The sequence below is a fragment of the Pteronotus mesoamericanus genome, unplaced genomic scaffold (assembly GCF_021234165.1).
Source record: "Pteronotus mesoamericanus isolate MK-2021 breed Mesoamerican mustached bat unplaced genomic scaffold, CSHL_Meso_final scaffold_232, whole genome shotgun sequence".
NCBI lineage: Eukaryota > Metazoa > Chordata > Mammalia > Chiroptera > Mormoopidae > Pteronotus > Pteronotus mesoamericanus.
In genome coordinates, this window is record NW_026555311.1 from 3078023 (window position 1) to 3097648 (window position 19626).

Genomic DNA, 19626 nt, shown 5'->3' on the forward strand with positions numbered 1-19626 from the left:
ATGCAAAATATCACTAAGCCATTTTCCATTTTCAAAGTGTATTTAAAGAAATGCTTATTTCAATATAAACCCCCAAAGCGCTGAATTTACATTAATAACTTCGTTTTAGCCTTAGATAAATATTATTTCTATTGGCTAAGTCCCAAATTTGAGCATTTGGTTTTTATTCTGTAATACTTTACTTTCCAATACAGACATCAAAGAAAATGAGCTGATTTTTTTCTCCTCAAAAGAACAGTTAAGTATTTCAGTCATAATACACATCAATTTTGGGGGGGAAAAAAAAGAGAAATTCGTTCCAAGATAAATCCATTTTTAAAGTCTTAAAATAACTGCTATAAAAGAACTATAAAATATACATTTTAAAAAAAAATAAATGGAAAATGTCTCTAGGAAAAAAATATGCAACTTGTCAGATACAAGAAAATATAGCATTATCCTGGGGTACAAACAACTATGGGTCTGGTTTATGAGACTTTAAAAATTCACAAAAAATAATTAGCACCGAAATTATATAAAACATTAAATGATACACTAAAATGATTCCAGGCCCAAGCATTTCATTATTAAAAAAGTTATATTTAACTTGGGAAGTGTCCCAAGCAATAATAAATGTATTATTTTCAATCTTTAGAAGATGTGTTAGGTTTACTGATTTTCATCAAAATAGTAAGATAGTGTACAGTAATTATCATTTACATTCCTTTGGGCTGAGCAGGGACAATAGGAATCCAAATTTTTTCCCAAATAATGTGGAGTTATTTGATGGGGATGGGTGGAGAGAAATTCCCCAAGTAAAACATTTTAGCTCATTGTTTCATTGTTTTTCTCTGGAAATATCTCACTTTATAAGACCTATATTGCCCAGTTTGAATTCCATATCCTGTTATTTTCCCTGCTCACTTGGTGGTGTTATTTAAGATTTGGCATGGGAATAGCAGTATTTAAACATGGGCACAGCTTATAATATTAAAACAAGTTTTGAATAAGCTACAAAATGTATATTGAACCCTGTTATAATCAAGAGTTGAGTTTTATTTTAAACAACATTCACTTATATTACAAAACAGCACACAATTTGAAACAAGGCAAACTTTTTGGCTTTCATGTAGTAAAATATATAACTTTACTCATTATATATATGGCAACTAAATGTTAACCAATAGCTCATTCAGCCATATTTTAATGTTGTACATAAATAATGACAAGGCAAAGAACAGCAACTAGTCCAAGGGCTTGTAGGCCAAGGAACCACAGCATAACCCAAAAGAAAATGACCACCACTGGTTCCACAATTCGTTCTCCAAAATACATCCTAGTAAAGCCCATGTTGATGAGGCCTTTGTTCAATTCACCAAAAAGCGTTCCCATCTTTTTGTAGTCATCTCCAACAGGATCGCCAGGCGCATTCTGTGATTCTTCACTATCCTTTAAAGACAAACAAACAACACAAAACATCAACATAAAATGAGAAATAGGTGAAGGTCTTTAAGAATAAAGACTATCTCATAATTCTTTATCTTCCAAAGTACTGGACATACTTCGGATAATTATTCAAAAATACTTGGGAATGTTCCTTTTGATTGACATATAATAGAACAACCGTGCCTGTGCCTACCTTTCAAGAATATGGAAAGCACTGATATATTTTCTGTGGAAATCAACATTGACTGGACCCTCAACTACAAGAATACTGATTTACAAGATGAAGGAAGAAGCTGATTCATTTCCAGTCATTTTCTAGTCTCCTGGAATTGCACGAAGACAGCTAGCTGCTTACATATGAATCAAGTTTGTATGTATTGCTCTTGTCAGTGGCCATGATTTCAGAACAATCTTTTCCCACCAATCTCCTGTTTTGAGGCAGGGCCCTGGATTTGTAAGTAAACTTTTTAGTGCATTTCTTTGACACTAAGACTTTAAGGAACCTAGCCTCAGCTGACTGGAGCATGTCTTGCTGCTACTATTGAGCAATTGTCAGTCATTACTGCTATGATCTTTCAGCCTTAGCCCCAGATAAGGAGACGTCAGTGTAGGCCCTTGCACAGTTTTCTGTCTAAATTCTACAAATGTCTTAAATGTCTCTTATTAATCTCAGGGGAAATACATAGTTTACCAATGGAAATACTTTTGTACAATAAGCAAAAGAGTCCACCTAGATGTCAGTTCTCCATGAAATGTCCACATATACCCAATTATACATGACTAGAGAAAAATTCTGAGATGTCCCCCAATTATCCAGCTGCTCATATCAATACTTGCAGACTTAGCATTCATTTTCACATTATGTAATGAATAACGATTCTTGAGTTGTTTAAATCACCCAGATCTAGTGGTAAATTCAACACTGCAGTAGGGTCCAGCCTTTTCTTTCAACATCACAAACTTTTTGCTTTGGTCATGATCATTACAGTACTTGAGAGGGATAGCTTCTGTGTCTGCTCTCCAATCCATGTCATTACAAGTTTCTCTCTGCCCGACATAGGCCCTTCTTGACTTTTTGTTAGTCTCTTTGTCTTCAATGAAGCAGATACTTTAACAGCTTCCATCACTTCGTTTTTGTTAAGATCACAGCTATAGTGGAATGAGACATGCCTGACTGCCAGACAATAACCATCGCTGATTTTCCACCCTCGTAGTCCTTCATCACTTTTAATTTCATTTCCACGTCAATCACTGGACATGATCTCTTACTGGCAACATTAGCAAGTGGATTTTGTATGCTTAGGAACAAAACAACATGAGATTATATCAAGCACAAGAGAAAATGATTAAAGTAAGAGACACAGTAAACATAAGATGAATGAGGCTGCTGAGAGTGTAACATGGCATTACTATTTCTTTATAAGTATAAAGAATACGCTTTAAATGATAAAAGAGTATAGTAAATACATAAACCAGTAACATACTGTTTTGTCATTATCAAGTATTATACTGTATATAATTGTATGTGCTATACTATTATACAACTGGAAGCGGAGTGTGTTTACACCAACATCACCACAAACATGTGAGTAATGCATTGCATTACAACATTATGATGGTTACAACAAGTAGGCAATGGGAATTTTTCAGCTCCATTATAGCCTTATGGAACAACTGTTGTATATGTGGTCCACCATTGACTGAGATGTTGATATGCACTGCATGGCTGTAGAATGTGTTTCAATGATCATACAAAGGTTGTCTTTATAAATAACAATTTTTGATTGAATATAATTATGGAGAGACAAACATTTGGAGGAAGAACAATGATAGAAACAAATTTCAGTCAGTTTCAGATAACTTTTAGACTGAAAAGTCTTTCCCCCCAAAATACTGGAACTCAATCAATTCTACCATCTCACTCAACCTGTCAAAAGAAAGACATTTCTTGAAAAAGATCTTGTTACTTACTTTCTTTTACAAAAGATTTTACTTATTTTTAGGGAGAGGGGCATGGCGGGGGGTGGAAGAGACAGTGACGGAAATAGCAATGAGTTACCTGGTCTGCAACCCAGGAATGTACCCTGACTGGGAATCGAACTGGTGAACTTTCAGTTTGTGGGATGACAATCAACCCACTGAGCCATACCAGTCAGGACCTGTTTCATTTAAAAGGGCAAGAGTCTCACATTTGCAAAACACCAACAATATACAGTATTATTCTGCGATAAATACATGAATATAGGTATTAAAAAAGTAGTAGTTATTAATTTTAAAAACCTGATTAGTTATATATTTAGCCCTTTGAGCTTTTATTTTCTCCTTGCAGTGTAGAACCCACAGTCTATCATTTCAACTATGAATTCATGGCCACATTCTCCCCTGCTCCCTGATTTTCTATAGTCTTTAATTTCCCTGTCTCTTCTCCTAGGCTAAGAATTGTGCTCAGAGCTATTATCTTGGTGTTCTTGGTACTTCTTCCACATTCTCAAATTCTTTCAGTCACCTCTTGATAACTGTCCATCCTATTCCTCGTATTTATTGTTCCAAATCTTTCCCACTCTTCTATCTTCTCCCTCTGAGAGGTGTTGCTATTTCCTTTTACGGTTAACCAATTTCATAATCCCAAATGCTCCCATCCATACATCTAGGTACAAAAATGGATTTTATACTGTAATACACCTTTTTGTTCCTAAAGCAAAAGAAGCAAGATCCTGATTAGAACTGGAACACTTGTCTGTTAGGCAGGTCATATTTTCTCTCAAGACAAAGCAGCAAAGTTATTACAAAATCAGAGGCCCTAGTCAGAACCTGAAGTGCTAATTAGATGAGGACTGATTCGTAAAAGCACTGGGTCTATCACTGATGCGGCTGTTATGGTTGTTTGACCATACAAAATCTATTGAAAGAATCACCAACACTTATGACTTTGTGAACACTTTTCAAGTCTAATTTTAGAATAGGAGTTTTAATATCTAGGCCAGTGATTTTCAGCTGCTGTGGTGCAAGAATTCTTAAAACATGCATTACCACACTGGTTGAAAATTGCTGCTCTAGGCCTGGTGTGTGAGGGTGGAGGGATGGCCCTGGAAGGTCCTGTGGGTCCCGAAGAGCAGTATCTGTGGAGGTGACTCATTTTCCAAGTGTGAGAATAGTATTGTAGAGAAAAATGCCTACTGGATGGAAAGAGAGGCCAACTTTTTTTTTTGAAATGTTTAAGATGCAATGTAACCAAGAAGAGTTAGGATCAATAAGCATTACTTGGTTTGAAGAAGTTTCTTCAGAAGCTGAACCATATAATTCTGAAACTGCAGAAGAATCTGAATATAAAATCAGCAGTTATGAACCAAACCTATTTAAAACACCACAAAGAAAACCTTATCAATTGGCTTCAACACGAGTAACATTCAAAGAACAATGTCTAACTCTGCCACTGTACCAATCTCCTTTCAAAGAATTGGATAAGGAGAGACTAGATTTAGGTAAGCAATATGATGTGGACTAGGGAAGAATACGACGCAGGAATTCAGACAAACCTGTATTAAGAATCCCTACTCTGTCATTAACTGTATCATGTTGGTCAAATCAACCTCTCTTGCTTTGCTTTCTCCAACTAAAAAATGGAGATGATAAAAATAATATCTGATAAATTTGGATTAAATAAAATAATGTCAGTACTTAAAAAAAAAAGACCAAAAAAAAAAATTGCTGCTCTAGGCCAAGGAGTACTTGTATAACTTTATGAAAATTTGAAAATTCTACTTGCTCATACTATTATATGTGGGGTCTCTGTTTGGGCACCTGATGATGGGGGGTACCCCCTCCCGTGAAGTCCCCCTGGGTTGCCGTGGATGGTGAAAATAAGTCATTCCAGACACTCTCCGTCTGCCAGGGAAAGTAGGTGGTGATTCCCTCTAGTGAAGAATGCCCTGAGCCCTTCTCTTGAAGTGGCTTTTATTGAGAATGATATGCAGCATGCATGCAAAGCTCATCAATCAATATCAAAAGGCTATGATTGAAGGAACACAGAGATTTGCCTCAGGTCAGGGTCTGGTAGGCAGGGTGGCACCCATTTGGCCCTGAAACCTGGGAAACTGATCACATTCTATGCTTGACCACAAACATCAGTACTTCAGGGCATTCTTAACAAAGTAAGTTTCATAGGATTTAATGCATTCCATTTCCAGGCCTAATTGTCCCCAGGGACCGCCTATTCTAGTTTAGGGCTGTACCTGGCCTTTAGTATTGTTTCACTGGCCCAGTTAGGTGGCGGGCAGAGCAGCCAAGAGATAAGGAGACTTCTTTCAGATAGAATGAGGACTCCAGCCATGACAAAGCCGAGGGGTGAGAGTCTTTTGCCTTCCCAAGTCCTTATGTCCCCCAAGTCCTTCCCTGATGGCCCCCATGTGACTGTGTCTGTCTTAAGTTGCCCCTGCCATCGAGGAGTCTTACCTGTCATTGACTAACCAGCCATCCTCCAGGGCCAAGCAAGGTGCTGTGAGGGAGGCAGGGGCTGCACCCCTGCCAGGGGGACAGGTTTTGTCTCCTCAGTGGCCTATTTTCCCAAGGCCTCCTTGCTCAGCTCCAGCCTTGGGGCCCTCTCACCTGTCAGTGAGGCTACAGTCCCTGAAACCAGGCAGGATGGTTCCCAACAATTATATATCTTTTCTACATATTTGAAGAGTTAAAGATTAATGACTGGTATGTTTAACAGAACTCTGCAAATATGTGAGCCATCCTTGTTAGAATTATGTTCTCTTTAAAATGAATTTTTCTTCATTAATTTCTTACTCAGATCTATAATGGGATTTTGCCTCAGAGAAAAGTTAACAGTACTTATGACAATTTTTCAAACAGCTATGAAAAGGCCACTCATATAACAATGTTTGGAAGTTGTTATTGTGTTCTATACAATAACAGCTCCCTGTTTTATATACTGCAGTTTTTGTTAAATCCAGTGATTGACTAATTTTTTCTTTATAGTTTTGAAATAACCACTGTGGTGCAATTCTTATTGATAAAATGCCTATTAAGTTATCAATCAACTATTTGGACAAAGTGGGAAAAGAATTTAATTGGTTTTCATTACTTATGGCACTTAAGAATCTGTAGGAATATAGTCTTGTAGATAAAAGAAGAGTATATGGGTTTTTTTTTTAATGGAAAAATTCTTTTGAAAAACAGTGTATCTCCATAAAGCCACCTTTTATAAGGAAGTATAATAGTTGTTTTAATTTTAGGTGAGTGGTGATATAGTGAAAATGACTACAAGTTTTCTGCCTATTTTTTTTTTTTTTAAGATTTTATTATTTTTAGAGAGATGAAAAGGTAGGGAGAAAGAGAGGGAGAGAAACATCAATGTGTGGTTGCCTTTCATGTGTCCCCTATTGGGGATCTGCCCCACAACCCAGGCATGTGCCCTTACTGGGAATCGAACTGGCGACCCTTTGGTTCACAGGCCAGTGCTCAATCCACTGAGCCACACCAGCCAGGTGAGAATTAGAACTTTAGACTGTAACTACAGACTATTACAATAGGCGGAAAACTGCCCCGGCTGGTATGCCAGGTTCTGGGTTCGTCCCATTCAGTCTCCAGTCCAGGCATGTACAAGAGGCAACCATCTTGTGGGAACCCTGATCAGAACCCATGACATTTTGGTTTATGGGACAACATTCCAACCAACCCAGCCACAGTGGCCAGGGCCCTTTTCGGTCAATTTTTGCTAGCTCATTTCCCTCAGGGACTCATCCGTAGGTCACCTTCTCTTCTTACTCTAAAGTCTCTCCTAGATGGAGATTTTATTTAAAGTTTCTATGGTTTATATGCTGAGGATTTTCATTTTTTAAGTCACACTCTGGCCATGAAAAAATTATCAGTGAAATATTTTAAATCTCTTCAGAAATACATCCCTATAGTTTTAATTTCATTTCTCCCCATATTTATTTATTTTTGGAAGGGAGAGAAACATCCATGCAAGAGAGAAACATCGATTGGTTTCCTCTCCTATGTGCCTCATCTGGGACCGAACCTGCAACCCAGGCAAATGCCCTCACTGGGAATAGAACTTGAGATCCTTCGTTTTGCGGGATGACGCCCAACCAATTGAGCCATGCTGGTCAGGGTCCCCCTGAATTTTTATTTGCTTATTCCATTTATTCAATTAACTTACTAAACACACATATTCCAAGTACTTGCTTGGAAATGCCATATGGCAAATGTTATTAAACTCCAGAGGTCAAGTGACTTCCCCAGAATCAGGTAGGCATCCAGCCAGTATTCGAACTCAGGAGTCTTCTGATGGTAAATTCTGACCTCTTGCCAATAAACTGCTCTTCAAAACTTATTAATTCCTTAGTTCAAAGGAATTGAACTAGGTATTTAAGAAAAAGTAGTATGTTTAAACAAATTTCTTATAAGCTGTGATTACATGAAACTCCTTAAGAAATGTAAAAGATGAAATCTGCCAACTGAAGTCCACAATTAATTTACTTTTCCTCTTATCTTTCCACAGAAGATTTGAATTGCCTTATAGGAAAAAAATTAAATAAAATAGTAATAAAAAAATAGAGAATTGAAAGGGGGGATGCATGACAAAGAATTGAGAACCAAGATTGGGGAAAGATATATTACCTCAATTATTAAGACTTAGCCTCAGATTTGGCTCTCCCTTCCTAGGGGGCCAAAGCAAACGGAGGGGCAAAGGCAGGGAAGTACTTTTCACTTCTTGTAGGTCTCTGCTCAAATATCACCTAAGTAAGCCCTTCTATGGCTGCTTTAAAATAGGAACCCTATCCTATACCCATACCCCCCATCCACCTTCCCTGCTTTTATTTTGTTCCCAAAACACTTATAACCCACTGATATATTGCTCACTTGGTCACTGTTTCTCCCTTCCTACTACAATGCAAAATCAATGAGAGAGATTTGAGCCTGTTTCTGGGTTTTTTTTTTTTTTATATCATGAGTGCCTAGAGCAGTGCCTGGAAAACAGCAGGAGCTCAACAGATTATTTTTTAAAAATATAAGTTTATTGGGGTGTCATTGGTAATAACGTTATATAAGTTTCAAGTGTATAATTCTATAATACATCATCTGTATAGTGCATTCTGTGCTTGCCACCCAAAGTCTAATCTCCCTCTGTCACCTGTATATTTGACTGCTTTTACCCTCTTCATCCTTCCCCTACCCCTCAATAAAATTTCTGAATGTATGAGAAGCTATCAAGAAAGTATATGTTAGCCAGCAAACTAAGGACCAAACAAATAATAAATACAGAAAACATCTATAATACAATGATTATAATTAGTTGTTAAAGCAATTAATGTCTAATATAATATGAATGGAGAAAGAAAATATCTTCAGTATGTGGCCAAGTGGTTAGCACAACTGAATTCTAAAATTAGTAGCCAAGAATAGAGTGCTCAAAGACTGATTTCCAAATGATCATTTAAACTCCAAAGGAAAAATACTGTCATCCAAAAATGGCAGAATCATCATAGCCTTTTGATTATATTCCTGTTAAATAAACTATGTATGCATACATACTGAATAATGAACCAATACTTCTGGTATTTTAACTTTTTTCTTCATATATTATCAAGTGTTTTATACCATGTATCTTTTGGTACCAAGAATGATTATGCGAACTGGTTAATTCTCTATGAAGAAATCACTTCATTTTTGTCCCTCTTTAAATGTAAAAGCTTAAACTATGTGCTTCTACACGCCTGTGAAACTGTTCAGTAGACAAAGCTGTCTCTGAAACCAATAACCATTCAACATATGGATACAGTATGCTAGATGATATGAATAAGAAATTGGGATTTGTATGTTAAAATAAAAAGTAGACATAGCTATCGGATCCCTGAAGCAGCAATGTTGTTCTTATCAAAATTTAGTTTTTTTTAGTATTTATCCTAGCATCAGGCTAATTTTAGTTACATAACTCATCAGAAAGAACTTCAAATATAAATCAATCCTTGCTTTTCACATGTGTATAAATCATGCATTTAACATGCACAGTGAATGTATGTATACAACACTGCCATGTAAGGAAATCAGAATTAATTTTTTCTAGCAGCATGAGAGAAGTATAAAGAGAGAAATCAAGTACTCTCACTATCCACAAATTAATCTACTCTACGTAGCAATTTTAGAAATTACTTTATTACTCTAAGAAAATAAATAATCCCCCCCCCCCCCCAAAAAAAAGGATGTCTCTGCACATTGTTTAAAATAGTCTATAGCCTTCATGGCTTTTGAGCTATTTTGCAGGTTTGTAGATAACTGATAGCAATGCAAAATAATTCTTATTTATATACATGCAAACACATTCTGTTCCAGTGAAGGCTCAATTGTCTTCCCTGCCCCTACCTATGGAAAGAGCCAGTAGGTTTCATGTCCATGTGTAAATTCAACATATCTTTTTTCCACATACATTTTTGTTTAATTTTTCCTTTGAATCAATTGTGACATTTATCTGTTTCTCAATCATTAATGATGAGGTAAACATAATCTTTAACACTTTAAAACTTTAGGTTTTCATTTTACCTGTAACAACAGCTATAACTTTACCTCTTCTTGAAAATTGTCCTTTATAATTGCCATTATTAAAGTAGCTAATCAGAATTTTAACTCTGGGTGTTTTTCCTTTTTATTGAATTTATTGGGGCGACACTGGTTAAAAAAATCACACAGGTTTCAGATGCACAGTTCTGTAACACATCATCTGTATGTTGTATTGCGTGCTCACCATCCCAAGTCGAGTTCCCACCCATCACCATCCATTCCCCCAGGCCCTCCTCCACCCTCCTCCCCGGCAATCACCACACTGTTGTCCCTGCCCATGAGTTTTTTCTCTTTTTCCTCAATTCCTCCATACCTCCCAAGCCAGCCTCCACCCGCAGAGCTGTCACCCTGATCTCTATGAGCCTGACACCATTTTGTTTGTTAGTTCCTTTTGTTCAATAGATTCCACATATGAATGAAATTATCTGGTCCTTGTTTTTCTCTGGTTGGCTTACTTCACCTAGCCTAATACTCTTCAGGTCCATTCATGCTGTCACAAAGGGTAAACTTTTTTTCTTTTAATGAGTAATATTCCACCAAAAGATTTTTTTTATCTACTCATCTACTGATGGACACTTGGGATGCTTCCAAATCTTGGCTATTGTAAATAATGCTGCAATGTAGTAGTGGTGCACATGAGGGGGAACCCCCCAAACTGAAATAACCTTCTGGAGGGCAGGTCTCTTGTACTACTGGCTTCCCCCACGAGGTCAGTGTTCTAGGAACCCACCTCTATCAGCGTAAAAGCTGGTGGTGTTGTGAGAGGCTGTGTTTGGCTTAAGTGAATTTTTTGAAGACTCTCTCAACACATTTGCTCATTTCATGATGGGCAACTTATGAGCACACCTGCCCACACTGCACTCAGTGTTCAGCAGTTTTTGACCATAAACGGCATGACCCATGTCCCACCCTCCTCATTCACCTGATGTCACCCCAAGCAACTTTTTTTGTTTCCCCGGCTAAAAAAGTCCTCAAAAGGAAACATTTCGCCTATGTGGAAGAGAGGAAACAAAAAAACAGCAGAAGCACTAAAAGGCATCAAAATCGATGAGTTCAGAAACTGTTTTGAGTAGTGGAAAAGTCTCAATAGGTATACTGCATCAAATGGAGAGTACTTTGAAGGTGACTGAAGTTAAAACATGTAAGAATAAGTACACAATTTTTAATAAATTCCTAATTAGTATTTTGGGTTTCTTTGGATATATTCCCATAAGTGGAATTGCTAGGTCATAAGGCAATTCCATTTTTAATTTTTTGATGTAACTCCATACTGCTTTCCAATGTGGCTGCACCAATCTACATTTCCACCAATGGTGCACAAGGGTTCCCTTTTTTTTTAATCCTCATCAACTCTTGTTGTTTGTTGATTTATTAACGATAGCCATTCTGACAGGTGCGAGGTGGTATCTCATTGTGGTATGCCATGAAACGAAGAATAATTCAAGCTGTAAGTTAAAAATTTCTACTTTTTTCTGCATTTCTACATTTTGTACTTTTCCTAAAATCTGCTTAAAAAAAAAGAAATGACGCCTCTAGTGACGTTACTGTATATGCAGGCCAGTATAGCAGTCCTACCTTATCTGAGGGGATTTACGTTCCAAGACCCCCAGTAAATACATGAAACCAGAGTACCAAATGCTATGTACACTATGTTTTTTCCTATACATACATATTTGTGATAAAGTGTAATTTAGAAATTAGGCACACTAAGAAATGAACAGTAACTAATAATAAAATAGAACAATAACAATATAGTATAATAAAAGTTATGTGAATGTGGTCTGTCTCTTAAGGAATGTATCTTACTGTACTGCATTCTTTTTCTTGTGATAGAGATGATACAATGCTGATGTGATGAGATGAACTGAGGTGACTGATGCAGGCATTGTGACAAAGTGTTAGGCTACTATATAAGGGAAACTTGAACACAAACACAGCAATAGCTTTGACAGCTGATCTGATATCCCCGATAGCTACTGTGTGACTAATGGGTGGGAAATATGTACGCTGTGGGGATGCTGGACAAAGGGATGATTCATGTCCCAGGTGGGAAGGAGGGAGCACTTCTGGGGATTTCACCTTACTACTCATAGCAGCGTACAATTTAAAACTTAGGAATTATTCATGTCTGGAATTTTTGTTCAATACTTTCGTACTGTCACTGACCAAAGATAACTGAAACCGTGGGGAAGGGGGAACTACTGGATGCTACCACCAGATGGAATAGCTTGTCTATGAAAGTAGCCAAAATCAAACATCTTTCCTGAAAAAAAACCCAAACAAAACAACTTTCCTTCTCAATTCTCGATTCCTCTTTGCTCAGAATTCTCATAAGCTATAGCTGTTGTCATAAAAAAACAGCAACAATAAATAAAGCCAATTGCTTCCTCTTCTTCTGCCAAAATAAGGCATAGCTTGCCAGTGGGGTTAAATGGAAAAAAAACACTACATATGGAAAAAGAATTAGATCAGAGGATAGAAAGTATCTTTTGTATCAAGTTAATTAGAAATTCAGTTTCTCTGCTCAAATAAAACTACTCTTTGATTGTCTTATCAATTCCCTTAAACACACACACACACACACACACACACACACACACACAGGAAAGTGCCTGCGCATGTGCACACATGCATATACACACACTACACTTGATAACCAAAACATGACTATTTGGGACTCTTAGGGTTTTTGAAGCTATGTGGCTGCTACTGCAAGATATGATTTTAACTACAGAGAAGACAGAAACTGAGGATAGCATGGCAAAGGCTTAAAGAAGACAGGAGTAAAGATACAGGGTTTCTACTTGGGCCTGTTAGGGCAAAGCCAAAGCTGGTACCATGGTATGTTTTGTTTTCCCTTTAAACACTGCTTTCATTCTTCTCTTGAATAAGGAATTGAAAATAGCTTGTACAGAGGGTGGGTATACTTTTTCCTAGAAAGACTAAGTGACCTACAACAGAAAAAAAATCAAGTGTAAATCGCACAAAGAGCAAAATGTAGGTTGGCAGGTTATTTTATTATTTTTTAGATAAACAGGAAATACCTTATCTGATTTTTATATTATGAAATCTTAATACTTATTCAATAAATAAATATTTAGCCTTGAAATTTGAGAATTACATATATTAAAATTGTGGAGAGAAAAGAGGTTTTAAGAAAAGCAATCTCACAAGGTGATCTGCTCATAAACTCCTAACTGGGAAGGTCATGGTGGGTAGTCACACCCCAGGCATATAATTTCTTTAGTGAAAGGTTTATTTTTGCCAAAGATTTACACACCTTTGGAATGCCCACTTTCAGACCACTCCTTATAATACCTGACCACCCTTTCAAACCCCTCCTTCTAATGACCACCTTAAGAGAGAAGCTATGATTTAGCCCTCCCCACCAAAACACTGAAGAGTTTAGCTATTCTGTAATCTGATTCCTGCCTTTCTCCCATTTTCATGTTTTACTTTCCCTCCTTAATCTCAAATGCATTAAAGAAACTCCAAACTTTTTTCTCAGAAGCATTTTTCTCAGTCTGCAGAGATCTTGCTTCTTCTAGGTATATTCTCTGATTGGCTCAAGTAAGTTATCATAAAAATTCTCTTCTGGTTTGGATAGTCTTATGTTGACAAAATTCATTACTATCATGTGGTTAGTTGAGAGGAATAAGAGGGGAACCAGGGAAAAAGATGAGGGGGAAGATGAGGGCAAAAGAGGGAGCTAATAGTCAATGAGGACCTACTGTAGGCTGGAATTTTGTATACAAAATGTCACTGAATCATCTTAAGAACTTTAAGAAGTGGGTAGCACAATATCCATTACAATGAGGAAACTGAGTCTCTAAGGAAGTGATTTTCAACAGATGTGCCACAAGAATTTTTAAAACATGCAATACTTGACTATCTAGTCAGAGACACTGACCTCCTTTCCCTTAGACAGTCAAATAGAAAAATGACAACAGTCAACACAACAATAGCTGTCCATCTGGTGTGAATGAATTATTTTATACCATTTTTTTTTTTTGGTCAGATTGGCCTAATACATATTTTTTGGTGTGTCACAGAATTTTAGTAATTAGTTTGTGTGTACAATGAGAGTAAAAAGGTTGAAAATCACTGCTCTAAGGGATTAAGTAATTAGGATGACAAGTCTAATAAAGCAGCAAAACAAGGATTCAAACTTGGAACTGTTCTACTTCATAACCTTTTTCATTGTTTTGATTCTCTGATTCTACAGAGGAGAGGATGTAGTGGGGAGGAGGAGATATATGGAGAAAAAGAGAAAGTGCTTGAGAAGAATAAAAGACAAAGAGAGAACGAGACATTCAACAGAGAGATAAAAAGATGAGTAGTAGGAAAGGGGCAGAGAAGGATTTGAGAGAGAGAGCAAAATAGAGAAAGGTGCATATAAGGAGCTGCTAGAAGAGATGAGAGAAAAGATCAATTGGGGGGCTACCTCTGAACATAGGCTTTAAGAAAATAAACATTTTTACATATACTTTGGAATATCTATTAGTAGAATAATTATTCTTGACAAATGAAAGCACTATAACCTTGCCTAAAACATTTTGAGCACTGTTGACATTTTGAGCCAGATAATGCTTTGTTGAAGGGAATGTTGTGTGCAGTATAGGATGTTTAGCAGTATCTCTAAACTCTTCCTATTAGAGCCAGTTGGCACCTCACCAGTCTTAAAAATCATAAATGTCTTCAGATACTGGCAAGTATTGCCTGTGAGCAAAACTGCCTTTAGTTAAGAACCACTGATTTAGAGTTTACACCCTGAATAATGATTTAAAAAATTAACAAAAAATGCCTACCATATGTAAAACGATTCCCCAAATTACTCTAGTGAATGGACATCCTTGGGAAAAACATGAGCTTAAGTTTTAGGGCTGAATTCACCTAAACTCATAGCACTCATTCCAGGATTGCTTGCAAATTGCATTTAAAAGGAAGTGAGTATAAAAGAATACCTAGTTTTGAATTGTATGATCTAAGACTACCTATACAATCTAAAGTTCTCTATTTGTAATCTTAGGTTGTGTAATTATCTAAGGATGTAATTCTTTAGGATGTTTCAAGAGGCTTTGAAGAGTTTGACTCACTGACCTAGTTCTTCCACTTCTAGGAATCTATTTCAAGGTAGAACTGTGAAGATTTACAAAGATTTTCATTACAGCATTGTTTACAAAAGGAAATTAGAAGCAACATGAATGTGCAGTATTGGAGGAGTGGACTATTAGGCGGCCCTACAAATAATTTTTCAAAAGAATTTTTGATAACATGAGAAAATGACAAAACATGAAAAGCAGATAAAACAAGATATCAATTCAAATACTACATTAAATCATGTTAAAAATATATCTGTGTGTATATATACGCATATGCACATATAGGAAGATATACTAATGTAGTAATACCAAATTTCTGAAATTTTGTAATGAAATATTCCTCAGTGTGGGATATCAAATGCTTTTGTTTTCTTTTTTAGACCTTTTATATTTCTATATTTTCTAAAGTATACATTACTTTTATAATCATAAAGAAAGACCTTAAAGCTAAAGATAATCATTCCAAAGTCAATCTAAGGATAATGGGACCTCTTTACACTCCATGTAAGCACAGCTGTCTGAGGTTATACAGATTGTGGAGTGCTGCATCTAAGAGGATGCCATTCACAATACAGACGTATAATAAACGAACTAGAGATGTTTAACCTTCCAGCTATGCAGCAGGGCAGAGACTCTCATACATAAAGTTACATGGCCTTCACAGTTAGAAACGCACTTCGATATCTCTCATGTACACAATTACTGACACACACATAAGATAACTGTGCCCTATCCATTCAGTTTCTTGGGCATTTGCCTCTTTCCCTTGCTTATCTCTCTGAGAGGTCTGACTTGTACTTCAAATTTGACATAGTTCCTTCATGTAGAGGACTTGGTCCACTTTTTAGAGCCCTCCTTTTCTAGGATACTTAATTTTAACCAGGCCTCCTTTGTCAATCACGCTACCTGGAAAGACTCAGGCCAAAAGGACAGAGAAACCTTAGTTTTCTCTCAGACAGAGTGGCATCTAAAGACAAGTTATAAAAAATGAGGCTGAAAATACCTGTTATTAAAACACCTATATTAATACCAGCATTTCAGTATTACATGAAGTAAACACCAAAATCCAGATACATTTTGACCTAGTATAATAATAATGAGCCAAAGAAAGACTTTGTATAGTCAAGTCTGATGCTAGAGCCTTCCAGTTTGAGGGAAGGGCGTGAGCTTTTCAAAAAGAAGAGGAAAGAAAAATCAGCAAAGGAAAAAATGTATGTAGGGGAGCATTTAGCCAGGGGGAGAAACCCACTTCATCAAATTATCAGGTAAGAGCACAACCCTGTGAAGGAAGTAGACATAGAAAGGGATTTAATACAGAAAATTGGGGGTTGCCAAAAATCACTGAAAGAGCTGGAGGGACAAAAGCCAGGTGCCTTCTGGAGCTATTGTGGTAAAGAGGACACCGTCAGCCCTGATCCAGATATAAAGGAGCCGCCACCACCGCTGCAGCCAGTCCTCTCCCAACGTCCAGGCGGCTACGGAGACTCTGGAACACCAAGTGATCCTGCTAAGCAGGAAGGACAGCAGGAAAACTGCCTCTGCCTCATTTTCAGCTAATTAAATGTGGTCTGTTTTTGTTTATATCATTGTTTCTATGGAAAAGCTCACTTGAAGTTCTAAATAAATAGTACAAACCAAGTTTTCAAAAATACTGTAATTTTGAGTCCATGTGTCCTTAAAATGAAAAAAACAAAAACAAAAACACATGCATCGGCTTCCTAGAGAAAAACTAAATAAAACAACTCCCCAGGATATGTTTTTATAGTTGTGAACTTCATTTGTCTCTGATCTTTATATCTGTTGTTACCTCTACCACCTGTACAAGGTGGTGCATACAAAATTTTAAGTTTCATTTGCAGGTGATAAAGCTGGAAAACAAGCCTTTGTAATATTACCAAGAAATGATTTATAACAAAAGCTTCCTTCTTACACCAATGGATTGGGTTGTACCAATTTTTTATTTTTGGTTTCTCGATAAGAAATTCTTTTTTGGTGCTGATGTAGGAGGAAATGCATATCCCAGGTGTTATTTTCAATTATTGTGTATGTAGGCTTAAAGGACATAAATAAATCTTGTGATAAAAATAAAATAATATTTGCAAAGAAGTACAGGAAAATGAATCCCCATGACATGCAATGAAAGAAGCAGGTATACGAAGTGATAAACGTTTTCTAAAATATATGTTCATTTTTTTTCTTTGTACCATAAGCAGTTTTGGTAAGAGCAGAGCAACTGATGATGTGAAGCCCACAAAAGCGTAAATGAAGTATATTTTACATGTTCCCTTAAAACCATTTGAAAATTTACTTTGGGAACCTCAGCTCAAATGCACCATACATCCTTACCTGGCTCACCCCTCAACTCCTGCCTTCACCGAGTGAGTTCCGATAGCCTTCTTCTTCACTTTTCCAGCTGAACAACTAAAATACGAGGTAACTAAGCCCTTTAGCTACTGAGTTAGGGTCCGATTTATGAAGAAAACCACCAGGAAGAGAATCAGGAAGATCTAGCTAGCAATGATTTGCATCAGTCACCATCTCTCATATTGTCATAAAGATTAAAAATTACACTTTCGCATGGTGAGCAAGCCTAAAGCTAAGGCATATTTTGTGTGTGCTACGCACTGTTATTTCTGTTTCTTAAGTAAAATGTTGATATTCTAGAACTTATACTTAATCTCTTAGTGCATTTAGTGCTGATATTGGAGTTTGTGAAATGTAACAAAAAAGACAGATGGAGACGAATGATGGCAGAAGACAGGTGTCAACTGATTGTCCCAACAGTATAGGTTGTAGTAAAGGCAAATAATCATGTGAATTCCTGCTCCTTAATGTGATTCTGGCGGTTGGCTTATCTTGGGTACTTTTGAATGCCTAATTCTATTTTCTAGTGAAAATTCATTCCACATGTAATTCAGTTTCTTTTATGAAATTTCTTGCCTAATTTTGAACATAACTATGTGTTACAATGCCTTTGATACAGACTGAAAGCAATTTTCTTTAATTTTTTTTTTTTTTTTTTTTACTCTTAAAACGAAGTTTAGCCGTCTTGTTCATGTGAAGAACTTGCTTCGGGAGAGCCCCTGCCAAGATGTTTATTATAACACTCATTCCTACACACGCCTGAGACACTGGCTTGGTATCTAGAGAAATCCACCCACACCTTACAGCGACACTAGGTGTGCATTCTGAAATGCCAGGATGGACGGAAGGAAGGGAGTAGCTGCCCCTTAAAACGCAGCGCACAGGGACGGACTTGGAAGTTGAAAAAGAAGTGTTTAGTGGAACGCTTCGAGGTAAGTGACGACCGATCACGGACCCTGCCAGACACAAGGCCCCGCGACAGGCCAGAGCGCGGCCGTCCAACCGCTCTTCCGGGCGGATGCCGTCCTGCCCGCACGCCAGGCCACGCCCTCCGCCGCCGGAGGCACTCAGAAACCCGCCGAGCTGCATCGCCCCAACCTCACCTGCTCGAGCTTCTCTGGCGGCCGCCGCCGCCCGCACTGCCGCGGGCTCGCCCCGGGCTCCCACTCGGTCCCCACCGCCGCCTGCTCGGCCAGCGCCTCTCCGTCCTCGTTGCGTGCCCCGCCGTCGCCAAAGCTCTTGTCGCTGCCACCCCCGCCTCCATGGAGCTCCCGGGCCGAGCACATCCCAGCACCGGCGACCCGTTCCCGATCTGCCGCGCTCGTGGCTGACAGAAGTCTCCCCCAAGCGGCCGCCGATCGAGAAGACTAGAGTGGCGGCTCCGCCCCGCCCCTGGCCGCCGGGGCGGAGCCACGGGGGAGGGGCCACGTCGGGGGCGGGGCCGACGGGGATTGTACGAGGAGGTGCGGGGGGGGGGGCGGGGAGAGAGGGAGAGGGAGAGGGAGATTTCACGCGTTTGTGACAGCTACTGTGTACCTTAATAGACTGTGAGAGTGTGTATGATGAGAGAGGTTGCAAGTACATAAAGAAGTGTGAAGTGTGAGAGATTGTGTACAATAGATTGTACGTGTAAGAGACTGTGTGAGAGATCACGTGTGTATGAGCGTGTGTGTGTGTGTGTGTGTGTGAGAGAGAGAGAGAGACACGCACTTACAGTTGAGTCCTCTCTTCTTGCCTGACACTGGGTACCTGGGGATGTGTTACCGGTTGCCAGTCCCAAGAAGCTGTCTATCCTTTCCAAGTAATACAAGTTCCTCTTTTTTGTTCTTTTTGTCTCCTTTCTAGTATCTTTCTGAAGGTCTGTCGTCTTTCTTTTGAGTGCTTCGTGTGTGTGTGTGTGTGTGTGTGTGTGTGTGTGTGTGTGTGTGTTGTTGGAGGCTTGGAAGCATGTGGTGGTGGTGTAGCTGTCTGCCTTTATGTGATGGGCACACGACTAATTTATAATTCCTTTTCTTACTACCTATGATATTGTGATTTATAATAAATACATAGATATTTGGTTTTCGTCCCCATTTCTGGCACAGAGCTCCCAAATCCTTGGAATTTCTTAAGAAAGAGTGATAAAGGTGCCTTTCGTTATATTAATGAAGTGACTTTAGAAAAGCCC

General features: G+C 38.1%; 1 protein-coding gene across 1 annotated transcript; it reads right to left on the reverse strand.

The window, feature by feature from the left end:
- Positions 1 to 350: 350 nt before the first annotated feature.
- Positions 351 to 18745, reverse strand: FAM241A (family with sequence similarity 241 member A). The gene is made up of 2 exons (XM_054591618.1): positions 18563 to 18745; positions 351 to 1428 (listed from the first exon to the last, which is right to left on the reverse strand). The coding sequence occupies exons 1-2, from the start codon at positions 18743 to 18745 to the stop codon at positions 1183 to 1185; spliced, it is 429 nt and encodes a 142-aa protein (XP_054447593.1). The 3' UTR covers positions 351 to 1182.
- Positions 18746 to 19626: the final 881 nt, after the last annotated feature.

Coding starts and splice junctions, on each gene's coding strand:
- FAM241A (XM_054591618.1), bottom strand. CDS start 18,745: ATGTGCTCGGCCCGGGAGCTCCATGGAGGCGGGGGTGGCAGCGACAAG. Junction 1,429..18,562: donor CGCCAGAGAAGCTCGAGCAG/GTGAGGTTGGGG, acceptor TTGTCTTTAAAG/GATAGTGAAGAATCACAGAA.